This window comes from Acomys russatus, chromosome 23 (assembly GCF_903995435.1).
Source record: "Acomys russatus chromosome 23, mAcoRus1.1, whole genome shotgun sequence".
In the NCBI taxonomy this organism is placed as follows: Eukaryota; Metazoa; Chordata; class Mammalia; order Rodentia; family Muridae; genus Acomys; species Acomys russatus.
In genome coordinates, this window is record NC_067159.1 from 4078390 (window position 1) to 4096432 (window position 18043).

Consider the following 18043-nt stretch of genomic DNA (forward strand, 5'->3'; position numbering starts at 1 on the left):
CATATTCATGCACTTCTAAGCATATGCTTATGTACACACATGTGTGCAAACACACAAAGTCAGAGGACCTTATTAAACAGAAAACCTCACAAACAAAAATTATAACAAAACCAAAACAAGTAAGAGCAAACAATGGAAGATGGTGAGAAAGGGACTTGAAGGTCAGCTACATTTGACAGACAAGTGAATTGAAATTGAGAGAACTGTACTCCAAATGTCTAGGCTAGTCTTGGTGTTTTCTCAGCCTTTGCTTCACCTTCCAGTAGGGTCCAGCTGGCTCCAGACTCTAAAGGAAGATCCCGCCCGCCACACCACTGTGTTCCGAAACTGCCCAGGGAGGAGGTCTGAAGACAGCACCATCTATGGCTGTCCCTAGGTCACGTACCTGCTGGCTCCTTCAGCTGCACCTGGTTGCCTAGTGACTGCTTTCTCTGAAGTACCTGCCAGGAGCCGGCCTGAGTCCTCACCACCTCTGACACTTGGCAACTGTAGGCGCCTAAGTCCTCTGGACCCACGGAGAAGATCTTAAGAGAGAAAGTCTGGGCGCTTAACTTTGAAACCTGCAGCTGTCCTCGGCTTGCTCTGTCTCTGTAGTCTCTCTTCAGATGCAGGACGCCACTGGCATCAATCTGGGCAATTTCCTTCCCGTTGAGGAACCAAATGCTCTGAAGCTGTGGGTCACCGTCTCCACCAGTGACCAGGCAAACCAGTTCCAAGGGTTTTCCTTCATCTGGTGAGCTACTGGCTGTGACGCTCACTTCAAAATCTCTTGCTGGCCAACAAAAGCAAGGTAGATGTTTAGAAAGCCCACCGTACCTGGCCCCTTTCAGTACAAGAAGGGTGCTGTCTGTGATGACGACACCATTGCTGCATTTCATGTAGCCTTTCAGTTCTGTGGTGGTAGCAAGTTCCCTACTCCGAAACAGCCCCACAGGAAAAGAAAATTACAAAGTCCCTGACTATTCTAGTCACCCAGAAAGGACAGGATCCATGGTTTTCTGAAAGCAGTCCCAGTAAGTAAAAGACACACACAGATGTGCCCAGTGTCTACTTAGGCAGGCCTCCTTAATTAAAAAAGTCAAGTATTTCGTGCATGTTGAAGTGCTGTAAATTATGACTTCTGGTTTTCTATTTTATTTTCATGCCAGAGAATAAATCTGGGCCTCCCTATGTGTTGGGCATTTTCTTCTTTCTCTGAACAGCAGTCCCTAGCCTTTACTTCTTACTTTGCTCATTTGAGAAACACCCAGTAGAATTTCCCTAACCCCCAGGTACATGTGATATGGCCTTGTAGGACCCACTGAGCGTATCCTGGACACTTGAGGGCCACCGGCTAATGTGCAGTGGAGCTGGGTATCACATGAAGTCAGTGATCCACCCCTGGGGTATTGCTTCCCACAGTGGACACTCACGTTGTTAGCAGGCCCCTCTTATTAAACCAATGCATATAAAGAGACCAGAAATGCTGGGCCTTTCTGTCTGATTTTGACAAACATGCCAATGGATCATGTGATGTGGAACCATTTCAATGTAGAGATGGGACCTGGTGGAAGGGCACCCCGCCACCAACAGGGGCGAGGCTTCATGTTGGAAACTGGGCAACAAAAGCAAGGCAGATGTTTAGAAAGCCCACTGTACTGGCCATCTCAGCACAAGAGGAATGAGACCCATGATAACACTACCATAGCTGCTTTGATGCCCCACTGCCCATGGTAGGTGGCTTGGGAGAGAGGCAGACTCGGCTTTGGACCAGCACCTCCCTGTGTGTCTGTTACTGGGGTCCCTTGTTTTTATTGTTTTGGTTTTTCTTAGCTTTTTTTTTTTTTTTGGTTTTTTCAGACAGGGGTTTCTCTGTGTAGTCTTCACTGTTCTGGACTCACTTTGTAGACCAGGCCAGCCTGGAACTCACAGCGATCCACCTGCCTCTGCCTCCCGAGTGCTGGAATTAAAGGGGTGCGTTACCATGCCTGGCTAGGGGTCTCTCGTTTTTATTTTTTATTTTATTTTATTTATTTATTTATTTATTTATTTATTTATTTATTTTTGGTCTCTCGTTTTTAAAGTGAGAAGCCTTATGGGTGAGTATTTGGACCACAGTTAAATAATGGTGATAATGTGTTTACAAAGGGCCTGACTAACATGGTCATAAAACCGTTTCCATGGCTGGCTTATAGCATCCCTAACTGCCTCACATTTCTTGTCCCATATAAAATCTCCCATGAACAGAGCCAAAATGTAACATTCTGGAAAATCGTCTTAGCTATGCTTTCCAGATGACAAAAACAAAATTGACTTAAACTTTTAATCTACCTTCTAGAAAAAGTCAACAAAAGGTTGAAAAGAAAAGAAATCCCTACATCCTCATTGCGGGGCTACACAGATTTCCTGAGAAGATAATTACCAGCTGGCTGGATCCTCAGTGCTGTTTGATCTGTCTGCTTCCTTGTGATCAAAGTCCACGTTTCGTCTGGATCCTGGATCCATTCTGTGGCCTCACAGAACACCTGGCCTTGATCTGAGGGTTGGAGCCTGCCCAGGGACAGCTTGAATAAAGTGGCTCCAAGCTTGTCCAGGCGCACATCACCGGCCGCGAACCTATCTGCATAGGAGGGCCCAGGGGTCAATATAAAATCCTTGGAGAGAGAGATGATCTCAGTGGCTTGGCTCCCTCCTCCTTCCTCCATCAGGTACCAGGCGAGAGACAGGTGGGTGTGTTGAGCTGTGGCTCTGGTTGCCTCACAGGTGAGTTCCAAGGACTCGCCTTCCTTCTTACTGAGCGTCTGGGAGGGCATGGTGGCAGTCAGGGTGTCAGGAATAACTGAAAACGAAACAACAGTGATGATCTTACTGGTTCGTGTTTGTCTCCTTCGATCTTCTGGGGGCGGGGGGGGGGGGAGAGATGGCGCCTGAGCCTCTACAAGGCACATCCTTTGACTTTGCTTTCGTGGCCATATGCTTTCCTAATGTGGGCTTGACCTATCGCTGAGGGGGGATGGGAACGTTGGAAAGCGAGTGGCTCAGTGATAGAGGACCCTGGCTTTGCTTCATCTGCATAGGCTGGAATCTGGTTAGCTACCGAGCCACCCACCAGTGGGAGGAACTAGATTCTGGCCCTCAGCCATTTTCTATCTCACTATATGCACCTGAGTGGATCACTTCATTTCCCTCCTTCGACCCTAATCTGCCTTTTCTATTATGGAGCTCTAAAGTAAAGCAATTTGTTATTCTGAGACCAAATGCAATCTTTCCCAAAGATTTCATAGCTAGCTTAGGACCTTACTATTCCCCTCTTCCTTAAATGTAAACCACACCACACAGTCTATGCTCATGGGAAGGCAGCACCAAGTCAGTGACTATTGTAGACACTACCCTAAAAGCTGAGTGTTCCCAGGAAGCTCAGTGGATAGTGGAGGAATATGCATATAAACAGTCGATTATGACATAACTGGGTGAGTGCTGGTAATTATAGGACGAACCAGGCGTTAAAAAGAACCAAGTTGGGGCTACGCCCTGAGGTGATCGAAACGGTTCTGCAGAGGAGGTAATGTGGGGTCTGCATCCGGAAGTTCATATAGGAGTTTGCTAAACTGCAAAAGAAAACTAGATATTTCAGGCAAGTGACAGTTGCAAGAATTTGATCCTCTCCCTGTAGGTAAATGGGCTGGAAAATAATCGCCCTGTAGTTGGTGACACCACCTATGATATTTGTGCCAGCTCTCTTGTCAGGTTGCGAGATGATATGGGGGTGAGAGGACATGCATTTGCTACTACTAACTTGTGAGTGGGGCGCTGGGAAGCCCCGCCCCCACTGGCTCAGTCTGTGTGGCATATGTCACTGGGAAAAACGAGACACCTACTTGTAACATGTCTCCAAAATACTCAGAGTGGTAGGTTGGCACTTTACCCAGGGCAGGTAGGGAGACTAGCGGAATGCCTTTCCTTAGGCAGGACACTGTGATGGAGGAGACAGGCTTGCCAAGCGGCTGGCTAGTGAATAGCTCACCAGTTAGATTTGTCTTCGCGCTGTAACTTCCCAAGTACTTCGCATCCGTGTTGGGTGTGTGACACTCGTACTCGCCAGTGTCCCTCATCTGGACCTTTGAGAAGCGCAGCAGGACCGAGTCGCCCTGCAGCCTTTCCACATAGATCTCCTTGCTTCGCACCCTTGGGCCGTACACTGCGTAGGAGAAGCCCTCATCCTTCGTACTGATGATCTGGACTTCCTTGGTCGGAGCAGTTGGCAGGTAAACAGACCACTGGAAATCCTGTGTGGAAGGTCCCTGATAGCCACTCACGTTGCAGCCGATGCTGACAGGGTAACCTTCGGCTCTGTACAGAGGTCCTTCTTGAATTTTTACTTCCCTCTGGCCCGTGCTGAGCTTAGCTTGCAAGTAGGAGAAAGAGAGGGGGGATAAAAATAGATGAGCTTTCTAAATCCTGGGGTACCACACTGTACGGGTCTCTATACTGCCATCCTGGTAAATGAGACTGCAGGTTACTATCTGTAATCACCTCACATCTTCACCACCTTCCTTAGGCTAGATGGCGGCAGTGGAATGGCCAGTAGTTAGGCCACTGTCCCTCTGTTACCGAAGCCTGCACAACCCCAGTCTCCTCTTGGAAATGTTTAGCTTCAACTATGCACCACAAGGCCACATCTACAAAGCAGCAGCTCGTCTGAATGGATGGACTTGAAAGGTAATACAGTATCTGAGCATTTGCCTTTTCCAATATTGATGGGAAAACAGCATAAACTTTCTCAAATCTTAAGTTCCAAGACACACAGTCTCTCCCACGGAAGGGCTTTCGAGGCAGGCGGGGTCCCCGGCTCCCACGCCTTAGTCCTTCCTGCTGGTTGGCTGCAGGTACTTGTAGCTCTCAGCCGTATCTGGTGCAAGACTAGATGAAGATAGCACCGGAAATGGTAGCAACACTTCCTGTCTCTACCGCAAGGGCTCCCCCCCCCCTCCTAATTTGCTTTTGCTCATTTTGCTGGCTTTTCTTTTCTTATTTCTTAGAAAGGCTCTCTCCTTTGAAACCTGAACACGGATGCTTTATGAACTCCAGGTTCTAGGCTCAAGAGTTCAATTCTTTTCTTACCCGTGGCTTTCAGCTATGATGCTTTCTCACTGAAACTGCAGAATATTAGGTCTAAAGGAGAAAGTGTGGTTAAAAGGTAACATTTCCATAGAGAAATTTTTTAAATTCAGCATTTCCCCCGCCCCAACCCCAGAAGCTAATACAAGTTTGTTTATTCCAATTAATCCTGAAAGTGAGCTTGCTTAGTGTTTCTGAAAGAGCAGAGACCAGTGACAATGATTGCCACAGGCATGACCAAGATCTTCTCCAAGGGCCCAGGAGCCCTCAAAGCGCAAGACAAGGCGACATCAGAAGACTCCATTGAAAGCAATGGCCAGCATGCAGGAGCTGACAAAACAGACTCCTTCAAACAGGCGCCAGAAGAGGAGAGCCGTGACAAAGAGTTAAGGAGACGAGATGTCTGTGGGGAGCAAGGGACAATCAGTGCAGAGCTCCTGAGGGGAGATAGAAACAATCTAAAATCACAGATGCCGCCCTCCCCCACAACAGGGTCTGTGATTAGCAGATAAAATCACCTCGAAACTTAAAAATGTCATCGGAATACACGCAACTAAAACTGGCCAAGAAGCTAATCAATACCCAACCACACACATTTCCAGTAATAATTTAAAAATACATTTAAGTATTCATAAATCTCAATGTTATATATTTATATCACGCTTTCTGTGCTGAATATCTATAAATAGGAATTAGACTACATTAGAAAAAATTAAATTATTACTTACCAGAAAGTGACTACAGAGAAGTTTAAACCATTCTCAGCAAGGCAACCTAAGTGAAATGTGGGCACTGTGTACCAGGCTATGAGTGAAGGAATATTTATAGCTGTGCCTCTCACGGTCGTCCCAAACAAGGGACAAACCACATGTTCATCAACAATACAACAGACACACTATAGTAGTGTACTGGAAGGTGAAATTTTATATGGAAATTAAAAATAAAAACTTTAGTGATTTGCAGTAACATATAGGATTATGTATGATCAGACATAGCATACTTTTGAATCTCTTTGGCTATCTACAAAAATATTCTATCCTTTTTAAGAGCACTGATTGTTTTTCTAGAGGACCTGGGTTCAATTCCCAGCACCCACACTGTGGCTCACAACTACCTGCAACTCTAGCCCCAGCAGACCCAACATCCTCACACAGAAATACATAAAGGTAAAACATCAATGCATATAAAATAAAATAAATAATTAAAAATAGACGAAGCCACATTGTATTGTTTAGTTGATGTATGAGGGTTAAAAATTGTCTTTAAGGCTGAGTGTGGTGGCGCATGCCTTTAATTTCAGCATTCAGGAGGCAGAGGCAGGCGGAGCGCTGTGAGTTCGAGGCCAGCCTGGTCTATAAAGCGAGTCTAGGGCAACCAAGGCTACACAGAGAAACCCTGTCTCAGAAAACCAACAACAACAACAAAAAAGTCTTTAAAGAATTCAGGAAGTGGTTATTATGAGAATCAGGAAGGTGATGTGAGGGAGGGATTATGTCCTAATGATGTACGGGGCAGGATGGGTGAGCACTTCTAGGGAGCTGATGATGTTTCTTGAGCTGTATAGTGATTATACAGGCTTTATTTTCTGCTTATTTGTCAAACTGCACATTTATGTTTTATTAACTTTTTCTTACATGCTACATCTCACCATGAGATTATTTTTTAGAACTGAGGAGATGTCTCAGTCAACAAAATGCCTGTTCTGCAGGCATAAGAACCTAAGTTTGATCTCCAGTAGCCAGGCAAAGCTGGACACAGTGGTGCACCTGTTATCCAAGTGCTGGGGACACAGAGACAGGAGGACTCCTGGGGCCCGTAGGCAACTGCATCTATTTGAACCAGTGAGTCCCAGGCACAGTGACAGGTCCTGTTTCTAAATATAAGGTGGATCCCTAACTGTGACCAATTTGGCAAGCTATCCTAAGACTGCAATACTGGCACTCATACCTTGGTGGTAACCAACAGCTCCCTAATTGGACTTGAGGCCTACTACACAGGAAAGAACTTATGCTTAGTACTGGAAACGTAGCCAACCACCCAGGGCCAGTGAGGTCATGGATCTCACAGAACAGTCTACTACTGCCTTTTTTTACTAAGCCAGAATAATTCCTAACTACACTCATTTTTCTTTAAGATTCATTTATTTTATGCATGAGTGTTCTATCTGCATGTACCCCTGCATGCCAGAAGAGGGCATCAGATCCCAGTATAGATAGCTGTGGGCTACCATGTGGTTGCTGGGAATTGAACTTAGGACCTCTGGAAGAGCAGACAGTGCTCTTAACTGCTGAACCCATCTCTCCAGCCCTCCTAATTACATTCTAAATATTTATCCTTGTATCTACAGATAAGTGTAACTCTCACTCCTCATCAAATAAACTTATCTTGGCAACAAAAGGAGAACACTACAGAAAAGCCCAGTCTAAATGCAAAGTCCCCAGCTCCAACGGATACATTTACAACACAACTTCTGCAGCTAAGACTCAGGGAACATCATAGAAGGGGGTGGGGGTGGGGCAGAAACGCTGTTAGTGCAAGAGGCCCAGGAATATGGTTTCACCCATACCTCAACAACATGAGTGCATACACAAGACCCAAGGAGTACCCACCCCTACAGACACACTCATGCGGAAGAAGGGAATCTCTCCAGGCCCCACTCATAGACAAGGAACTGGTAACTAAGGATTACCGAGAGCAGGGGAAATATTCATCCCCAGGGATGAGCCCTCTAATTGGTTATCCAGCATCAAGTGGTCAGCCATAAATTCCCATACATACAAGTGAAACTAAATGAACTGACCAGGTTGTATTTATATATATACATGTAACGATGACAAAGAAAACGGTGCCATAAATTTGAGAAGGGGGGATGTAGGAGAGGTTGGAAGGAGGAAAGAAAGGGGGAATGATATAATAATTATATTTTAATTTTTTTAAATGCCAAAAAAAAAAAAAAAAAAAAAAAAAAGAGATGGAGGGAGGTTGAGAAAGGCACCTGGCATTGGCCTCCACAGGCGCATACACACACACACACACGCACACACACACACACACAACACACATACACACACAACACACACACACACACACATGCATGCATGTACGCACAGACACAGACACAGACATGGACAAACATATATGCAAGTAAACTGGCATTTTTAAATATACATTTGAGGTACCATTAATCCTTTTCCATCAAGGCATGTTACATTGCTATTTTTATTGTGGGCAGCGTGGCAACGCTTCTTCAACATTTTCCCATCACCTCTCTGTGAAGTAAGTGTGCATTAGAACATTTCTATTGTGCAAGCTAGCACTTCATTTTCCCCCTTTATTTGCCAAGTCAATAAATATTTATTCAGCCACTTAGAGTCTTTCTGATACTTGAGAGACTAAGATGTATAGATGAGTTCAGAGTCATCTCTGACCTTGAGCCGTAATAAGTGAGCCAGCCAGCTAGAATGGCAATCGTCTCCTCCATGAGCAGGATGCAGATGAACGGCCCTGGAAGAGGAATCTGAAGAGATTTCACAGCTGGGGGGAAGGAAATAGGTGGGGCTTGTAGGAGGGATGCTAACCCAGTTTCCTTCTGTTTCTGCGACAAACACCACGACCAAAGTCAATTTGGAGGGAAGAAGAGAGTGCTTGATTGAACTTACAACCCACAGTCCATCACTGAAGGAGGGATCTCAAGGCAGGACCCTGGAGGTGGGAGCTGAAACAGACTGGAGAAATGCATCTTGATGGCTCTGCCCCAGGCTCCTGTTCTGTTACTTTCTTACACAGTCCCAGTGCCCCTGCCTGGGGATGGTACTGCCCACAGTGGGCTGACCTCTTACCTTAGCAATCAAGTCTCAATGGATATGCCTACAGGGCAATCTGATGGAAACATGTCCCCAGCTGTCATCCCTCCTCCCTGGTACATCCAGGATTGGAGTCAAGGTGACAAAAACTAACTACCACGAACACGCCATTGGGATTGAACTTTGGAGAACTGGGAAGATTACAGGCCAAGTGGAGACGGAGCCTTTTAGGTGAAGGAAGCTTTATGACAAGATGGCATGAGTTAAAATGAAGAGATCTGCTCAGAAGTAGGAAGTGGTTAACTGGTGGGTAAGAGGTGTGAGACCGATGGGTGGGCACAAGACTGGCTAGGAGCATAAAGAATTTGACTACTGTGGCTAATATTTGGAGTTAACTAGGCAACAGGCAATTGGCTGAGAGGGTCGGAAAGATTTTAGGAAAAGCAACATGACGCTTGTGTGGAGAACATCAGACATTGGGTATAGGCATCAGGTAACTTCTAGCTCAGGACAGAGGTGATGGCAGCGCAAAGAAAGGGGTTGTAACCTGAGAGCTATTGTGGACATAGTGTCCATTGAGGCTGCTGTTCTGGATGCTTCAGTGTAGTGGGGATGACACTGGACATCCGGTATAGCGACAGGAAGTCGGAGGAAATCAGATACCTGAGTCTGATAAAAATCAGCTGGAAGATTAATGGGACTCGGCAGGAAAAGGGCTATCAGTGAGAATTACCACTGTGTATTCCAGGGTGGGCGAGAAGATAACCCATTTAATTTTAGAGGCAGGGAGTTTGAGTGCTCTGTAATAAACAGGAAAGATAGCCAAAAAGCATTCGGGAAAATATTTAAATATGTGCATTTGACTTTAAAGACTTGGAAAACACTTGTAATTTAATCCTTTCAAAAATTCTATTATTCATGTGTTTAGCAATGTCAAAATTCAGCAATGATTCAGCCAGACTTGAACCTATGCCTTCACATGCTCAACTACTCTACGGCCCCGCCCACTGTTTCTCACTGCCCTGGCAAGTCCCTGAGCCTGGGCTGTAGATGTAGACTGGGCCCATTTCCATGGAACTATTCAGGAGTGTCAATGGAGTCTAAAGAAGACGGCCAATGAGAACATCTCCCAGCATTTGGGGAGGCAGAGGCAGGTGGATCTCTATGAGTTCGAGACCAGCCTGGTCTACAAAGTAAATCCAGGACAACCATGGCTACACAGGGGAAACCCTGTCTTGAAAAAAGAAGAAGAAGAGGAAGAGAAGGAGGAAGAGGAGGAGGAGGAGAAGGAAGATCAACAGGGATGAAACATACAGATGGAGAATAGGAAAATGGGAAAGGCAGGAGGGTGGGAAGGCAGGAGGGTGGGAAGGCAGGAGGGTGGGAAGGCAGGAGGGTGGGAAGGCAGGAGGGTGGGAAGGCAGGAGGGAGGGAAGGCAGGAGGGTGGGAAGGCAGGAGGGAGGGAAGGCAGGAGGGTGGGAAGGCAGGAGGGTGGGAAGGCAGGAGGGAGGGAAGGCAGGAGGGAGGGAAGGCAGGAGGGAGGGAAGGCAGGAGGGTGGGAAGGCAGGAGGGTGGGAAGGCAGCCACCACACAGTGGAAACCAAAGGTTGTAGAATGCTCGAAGAGGAAAAGGCCTGGTCAGCACTGCTGAGGGCTGCTGGAGGGCAGGGGCCAGGAGAAGCCTTCTGGTAGATTGCTGTGCAGGCCATTGTAAGAAATTCCAGTAGAGCAGAAGCAGCAGCGGGTGTGAGGCTAAGAAGTGACTGCAGGGCACACAAACCACTTCATTGTAGGGGGCAGGAGGAGGCCAGCAGCCTGAAAAGATAACTGAGTGACAAGTAGTGAGCAGTGGGATGGATAAGGATGCCTTTGCAGAGGCAGCAATGAAGAGGACAAGACAGATGGAGCCAGAGCGGGCAAATGGAGGAAGAGTCTGGACCACAAGAATGAAAGCCACTGTGTAAAAAGCCTGGTCATCTATCCACTAAAAGAGAAACCAATGGCCTGTCCCTGAAGTGTCATCCTCTCTAGGAGGAAGAGAACGACCCTGACACAGCCCACAGAGAAGGTAATCATGACAGTTAGACACGTCAATGTGTCATCCCTGTCAATTGACTTCTGGAAGCCATTTTTTTTTTTTCCCCTCTATCTCAAAGATACTGGCTGGGCCAGGCGTGGTGGCAGGCACTCAGGGAGGCAGAAACAGGCAAATCCCTGTGAGTTCAGGGCCTGCCTGGTTTACAAAGTGAGTCTAGGACATCCAGGCTGTCACACAGAGAAATCCTATCTCAGGGCGAGGGGGAAGGGGGAAAAGATACTGGCTGGGATGTAGCTAAGTGGCAGAATGTTGGCCTAGTATGCACTAGGCCCTGAATTTAACCCCAGAACTGCAAAAATAAATATGGGTAAATAATTACCCATAAAACCTCAATACTTCTTTCACTTCTGAAAAGGTCTATGTCTTAGTCTGTTGATAGAATTCATTATCATCATCATCATCATCTTAATGGGACAGTGCCTTAGAAACAAGCCCTGGAGACTAGACATTCCAAGATCGAGGCACTAGTAGACTTTGTGTCTAGCAGGAGCCCAACTCTCATACATATACTTTCTAGTTGTGCCCTCACACATTGACAGGGACTAACTGGACCTCTTCACTAACCATTTCCGCCAACCTCCTTTCAAAAGGTCTATCCCCCTAATGCCATCACTCTCAGGTAGAAGTTCTAACAGGTGACTCCTGAGAGGACATAAACGTTCAGGCCACTACACAGTCACGTCCAGGGCTACGTAGTGAGACTCTGTCTAAAAAACAAGTGAAAGGCGGGGTGGTGGTATATTTGGAAGACAGGGGTAGGCAGATCTCTGAGCTCAGTCAGTCTGGTCTACAGAGCAAGTTCCAGGACAGCTACATCTACACAGAAAAACCCTGTCTCAAAAACAAACAAACAAAAAAGACAACCGCAATCAACTCAACAGACAGACAAAACAAAACAAAACAAAAAACCAAGCAAAAGAGTTTTAAGTAGGCGCTGGAGGAATGGCTCAAGAGGTTAAGAGCATTGGCTGCTCTTCCAGAGCACCTGAGTTCAATTCCCAGCACCCACATGGCAGCTCCAAGATCTGACCGTAACTGTCTATGACTCCAAGATCTGACACCCACAGACACACACGCAGGCAAAACACCAATGCATATAAAATAAAAATAAGTAAATTTTTAAAAAATTTAAGTAATTCTATCTTATATAAAACCTACATAGGGAACGACCAATACACCAAACAATTGTTCTTTCTTTACACATTAAAAGCTCTGTGGTCTATATGGGGTCTGAGACGTCATCCATCCAGAATGAAGTGGAATGGTTTTCTGCTTTTCCACAAACATAATCTCAGTAACACAAAAATAGCCCCTCTCCAAAGGCCTCTTGTGTTAATGGCCCCCTTAACTGTTTGGCATCTGGTCAGGCTGATGGATGGAGCTAAGTCTGGGAGAGCATTTACCCATCGCATTAGCTTCCAAGAATCACATTCTAATTTGTTACTTAGTGTTCCTGACTAATAGAATTAAATAAATAAACACGCCGGTCTGGTAAGGTGGCTCATCAGGTAAAGGCGTTTATTAAGCAAGCCTGATGATCTGTGTTCAACTGCCAGAACCCATGAAATAGCAGACGAGACCCGAGTCCATAGAGCTGTCCTCTGACTCTGCATTGCCCACGTACAACACACACAATAGTACTTAATCTAAAGAAATAATAAATTGGGGCGCTGAGTGTGGCTCAGTGGTAGAGTGCTTGGTGAGTGGGTGCTAGGTCCTGGAGACTTAGTCCCCACATTCCAAAATCACACAGTGAAGTTGGGACAAAGAATAGATTTGCCAAACAATGTGACTGATCACTTTATCATCATTCATTTCCTGCATTTTCTCTCAATAATCATAATGAGACACAGCAGGCTTCAAGTTTCTTCTGGATTTATGTATGTCTCGTGGAAGACCTGTGAATCCATGCAAAATTAGAACTCAGTATGAGTCAAAGTCTAATGTAGAACTGGGGTCAGGCAACCGTGGAAGTGGGCTGGGAAGAACGTCTTCCTCTCCATTTTGAATTGTTGTTGTTGTTGGTTTTGTTTTTGTTTCTTGAGACAGGGTTTCTCTGTGTAGCCTTGGCTGTCCTGGACTCACTTTGTAGACCAGGCTGGCCTTGAACTCACAGCGATCCACCTGCCTCTGCCTCCAGAGTGCTGGGATTAAAGGCGTGTGCCACCACACCCGGCTCCATTTTGAATTTTTACTGTTATGATCCTTCCTCTAGACCTTTCATCCTGCTTATCAAAAACAAATGGACAACTGAAAACTAAACGATAATGATAAGAAGATCAAGAAGTGCAACTTTCTGCATCACTGTGCAATGTAAACCCATTTCATTCCCATACAAGGCAAACACACACAAAGCGTGCGCACCCGGTCAGGGTCAGAGACACAGCAGTCCATGTAGGACTCCCCGACGCAGGCACCTGTTCATCAATGCCTGCACCCCTCTGCAGGCTTCCTGTCTCTTTCTCAGGCCCCATGTGCCCTCTGAGACGTGATCTGGGTTCAGCTCCACAGCGCTTGCTCCAGTGCCACCCTCAGTGCAAATGCTGTGCTCCCTTCCACCGTCTTATAAAAGCCACAGCCTTGGCCACACTGACCACGCACAGCCTAGCTCAGTTCCTCCCCCGTCCCAGCTCTCCAGGGCTCTGCACTAACTCCACCCAGTCTCTTGGAAGCAAAAGTTCTATACTTGAATCCATGGGTTCCTAAACCAGAGTGAAAAAACAAAAACAAAAACAAAAATAAACCCTTTCATCTTTATTTTTATTAATTGCCAATGCAAATGTCGTATTTCCTTCAGTGATGTTGGTGGTTAATAGATATTCCTCCAGATCTTGTTATATAACACATAAACAAAAGAGGAAATAGGTATATTTTGATTTTTTAAAAACATTGTTTAGATTCAGCTTACTTTATAACTCAGGCTGACCTTCTGCTTTAGACTCCCGAGTGCTGTTATTACAGATGCCACCACACTGGCTACTGAAAATATTTTGATAACTATATTTCACTATGGCCAGTTTACTCTACAGGCCTATGCATTTGTATTTAAAATGTGCACTTTTACGTTCTGCTAAGATGGCCTTTGTATATGGCGCACAGCATCTCCGGTACCTGCCCTATGTGGTAAGGAACTATTTCATTCCTTGCTCAATTCATCGCTTCTTCCCTTTATTTCCAAATTTTCCTCCCTCTACCTTGTTCAAACATGTATCAATATCCCTGGGCCAGATGAAGGCCCTCATGTAGCCTTTGGCAGAGCCAATTATTCATCCTGATTCTTCTCTTCCTCTCTCTTTCCCTCCTTCCCTCCCTGTGCCCCCCCCCCACCCCCTCTCAGGTGAAGCCCAGAACCTTCTTTTAGCTTGGCCTAAACTTCAGAATGTTCTCATCACCTTTTCTTCCACCTGGTCACACCCACAAGGCACACACATCCAGTTACACATCAGGCAAACCTTGAGGCCTCTTTGTGTGGCAGTAAAACCTCTTCCTCTCCCACAGGATGGTCAGCCCAGCGAAGGTGAGCTAAATCCAGGGATGTGCAAAGCCCAAAGACAGACAAACTTGAAAAAAAAAAAAGATATTAGGAGTCCAGGACACAGCAAAGTCTCCCACTGCCCTAGATCACAAAGACATGTGAGGAAGCTTAAAACTGTCAACAAGAAGGAAAAGATTAGCACAGAGTCAGGAGTCTATAACCTAGTTGTCCCTGTGAAGACCCAACTGTCCTGCTCCCTCACCCAGCAGCCTCTGGATGACAAGCTCCTGTGATGGTAGAAACATTAACGCTATAAAACTTACTCAGAGAGAAAAAGAGAGATGCCACACACAGGATGCATGCCATCTGGACTGGCGCAACCTTTCCGGGCAGTTGTCACTGAAGTTGCTCAGAATCCGAGTGACAAAATTCTGTGCTGTCACAGCAAAGGTGAAGAGGAAGCTATGGTGTGGTTTTCAGCCCACTGAGAGACGGAGATGGTTTGAAGGAAGCAAAGGTGGCTACATTCTTAGTCACTCAGATTGGGTGTGAAGTAACTAGTTATTGTCACAGTGAAGTAAGCACACACAGAAGTGGGGGTCCTCCTGGCTAAATAGGAAGAAATTTCAAAAAAACTGAATTAAACAAAAACTGAGAATCGTTCTGCTCCCCTCTCAAGGGAGGAAGCATGAGAGGGGCCCCCAGAAAATGCCAACTCATGAGGTGTGAAGACAGAAGGCTCCAGAGTTAGGTTGCCTGGGGCGTGGGACAGATTCCACTGCTAGCAGCTGTGTGGTTTTAGAACCGCTAACCTTTTCTAGCACTCATCTGTAAAGGGGAGCTACTCATGACACATACCCCACAGAGAGCTAAAAAAGCTCATTGGTGTGAAGCACTTAGAGCACATTTGATCCACAGTAGTATTCAATGAATATTAGCTCCATCCTCAGCACCAGAAGATCTCTGAGGTGACTCTTATCTTCCCACAGTGGGTCTGGAAATCAAGGATAGGATAAGTGTGCCTACATGCTGCTGAATCCAGAAAAACTGAGTCTTCTAGATCTAGGAGGCAAGATCCCCTCCCGAGGACATCAGCCTCCGTCTCCAGGATCTGGTAAAGAAAAGATCTAGGTAGATTAGTAACAATTTAGTCTGTTTCAGGGCACAGTAACAGGAAGACTCCTTCTTGTTCCATCCACCCACTACCATCTACTCACCCATCATCTATCTATCTTTCCACCATCCATCCATCCATCCATCCATTCATCCATCCATCATCCATCTGTCTGTCCACTATTCATCAGTCCACTCACCATCTATCCATCATCCATTCATCCATCCACCATCTGTCCACCCATCTAGTGATCCATCCATCGATCCATCCAACCATCCATATGGCCATCTACCCACTACCCACCCCATCCATCCATCCATCCATCCATCCATCCATCCATCCATCCATTCACACAGTCATCTTTTCCTTCCCATGTTCTGATGTTGTAAGAACTTGCACACACAACGATATCCACAACCTTCCCTTTATCCTCAGGAAATCCCTTCTTCATCAGATGACCACAAGTGCAATGTGGTCACAAACAATGGCCACATAACGGCAGAGAGGGAAGCTGTGCACAGGAGGGAAGGTCAGGATGTATGGGGCTGGGCTAAAAGACAACTAAAGGCAAATAAAATTTAAAAATTAATAATAATAATAGTAGTAGTAGTAGCAACAACTCGGGCACAGTTGGGAAACACTCTAGCATAGTAGGGAGGTGCTAACTGTCCCTCCCTCTTGGCGACACTTGGGGCTGGTTGTTTGGGACAGATCTTAGTGGGCTGTGAAAGTCAGCCCAACTCTAATCTTGAAGAACAGAGGAATATCAGGAGGGTTCTTAGCAGGAATACAGCATGTCCCCCCCCCCACTTTGGGAAAATAATGTTGTATTATTGTTAACTGGTTGGAAGGTGAAGGATGTAAACAAGGCTATAAACAAAAGACAAGATATTTTTTGTAGTTGTTTATTTCATCAATGATGAGTTCCCAAATTAGGGCATTTAAAATAAAGACAGGATGAAGAGATGAAATGTCATATCCTTACCGAGTTTCTCTACATGACAAGATACTAACTGCTGGACAGCCTTCTGGTAAAGTACAGTCTCGCCTCTCTACTTGAGACAGTGGGACCTGATGGAGGTGAGCAGGAGAGATCATGACAGGTTGTCACACTGGAAAAGTAGGGGAGGTCCCCTAGGGGATGGCTACAGTTGCAGGAGCTAGAGGGCATATCTTGTTTGGGGAGGGGTTAAAGGAACCTTCAGGACAAAGGCACTTTAAGGTAAAATTTATTTTCGTACTGGAATGATCACAGATCAAGGAGGCATCTGAAGACATGGGAATGGAGGTATTTAATCCATCCATCATTCTCATCCATCTACACACCTACTCACTGAACCATCCTGCCCCTGGTTAAATTCACCAGCTGTTGTCTCTTTAAAAATGAGGTCCCTGAAGCCAATTAACCTGCAAGGGCGGTTGTGAAAGATTCTGAACTTCTCTCTTTGAAGTTCTGGGGAAGATCTGGAAGGTAAAGGAAGGGCAAGAAAGCTCCACCCCTCAGGAACCGGAAGCCCACTTTAGTGAACCACTGGAGATAAGCGACAGAAGCCCCAGGAAGAAACAGGACCCAGGGCCCCGCCCATGCCCAGCCAAGAAAAACCCTAGAAATGGATGGACAGAGAGGCAGGCATGGGTACCAACATCATTTAGAAAACACTTGCTTTTAAGTAGGTCCTTGCAGAGCCAGTGTGATTCCTGTAGGTAAGAGGGGATAAGAAGGGAGTAAGAAGTAAGATCCCAAAGACAGGCAGGGGCATGCTGGTTGTGTGTGGGAGGCAATAACCAGCAGGTCATCTACGGCTGAGATTTCAGACTCACCCTCCAAGTTGTTAATTACAGCATCAGCACAACTTGTAATGCAGGAATCTGTTTCCCTTTTTGGTTAGAAATGTTGTAGGCCACTTTCTGGTATTAATATTCTGTATCACAGCTGTAACAAGCAGTTTTAAGACTTGGTGGCTCAGTGGTTAAGTATTTATTTTTACTGCTGAGCCTGTGGATTAGCTGGGTGGCTTCACTAATGTGTCAGGTAATGGGAATAGTAATGACCTAGGATGGCCTTGGGTTGGACAGCTCAGTGCTTTGCCATGTGCCTTAAATATTTTCACATAAAGGATCCCAGAGATCTAGAGGAAACATTCCATCCTACAGGGAAGTTCCTTAAGACTCAGGAAGTAAACAATTCATAAGTCTCAGGAAGTCCCTGAAACTTACCACATTCATAAGTCCTCTCCTCTTCCCCAAGGTTATATAAGCAGCAAGGATGCTAAGGAGAGGGGACCCTCCAATATGTTAAGCTTCCTGTAGGCAGTGCAAAGAACTCCAGGTATCTAGCTTTCAGGAGCTTTTGCCCGTGTTGGGGTGGGTATCCAGTGACATGGCTGCCTTTGGACCATCTCTGCACCTGCAAGTAACCCCTTAGCCATGGAGTAAGTTGTCTCAGTAAACTCGC

The 18043-nt window shown here is 45.9% G+C and overlaps 1 protein-coding gene across 1 annotated transcript in view; it reads right to left on the reverse strand.

Moving 5' to 3' along the window:
* The window catches only part of Cd101 (CD101 molecule), a 38732-nt gene extending 23802 nt beyond the window's left edge, over positions 1–14930 (reverse strand). Inside the window, exons 1-4 of the mRNA XM_051165787.1 lie at positions 14798–14930; positions 4004–4384; positions 2402–2818; positions 386–772 (exon numbers count right to left, since the gene is read on the reverse strand). Coding sequence (XP_051021744.1) covers positions 386–772; positions 2402–2818; positions 4004–4384; positions 14798–14840 — 1228 coding nt within the window. The 5' untranslated portion in view covers positions 14841–14930. The remainder of the gene's footprint in view (positions 1–385; positions 773–2401; positions 2819–4003; positions 4385–14797) is intronic.
* Between the last annotated feature and the right edge of the window lie 3113 nt (positions 14931–18043).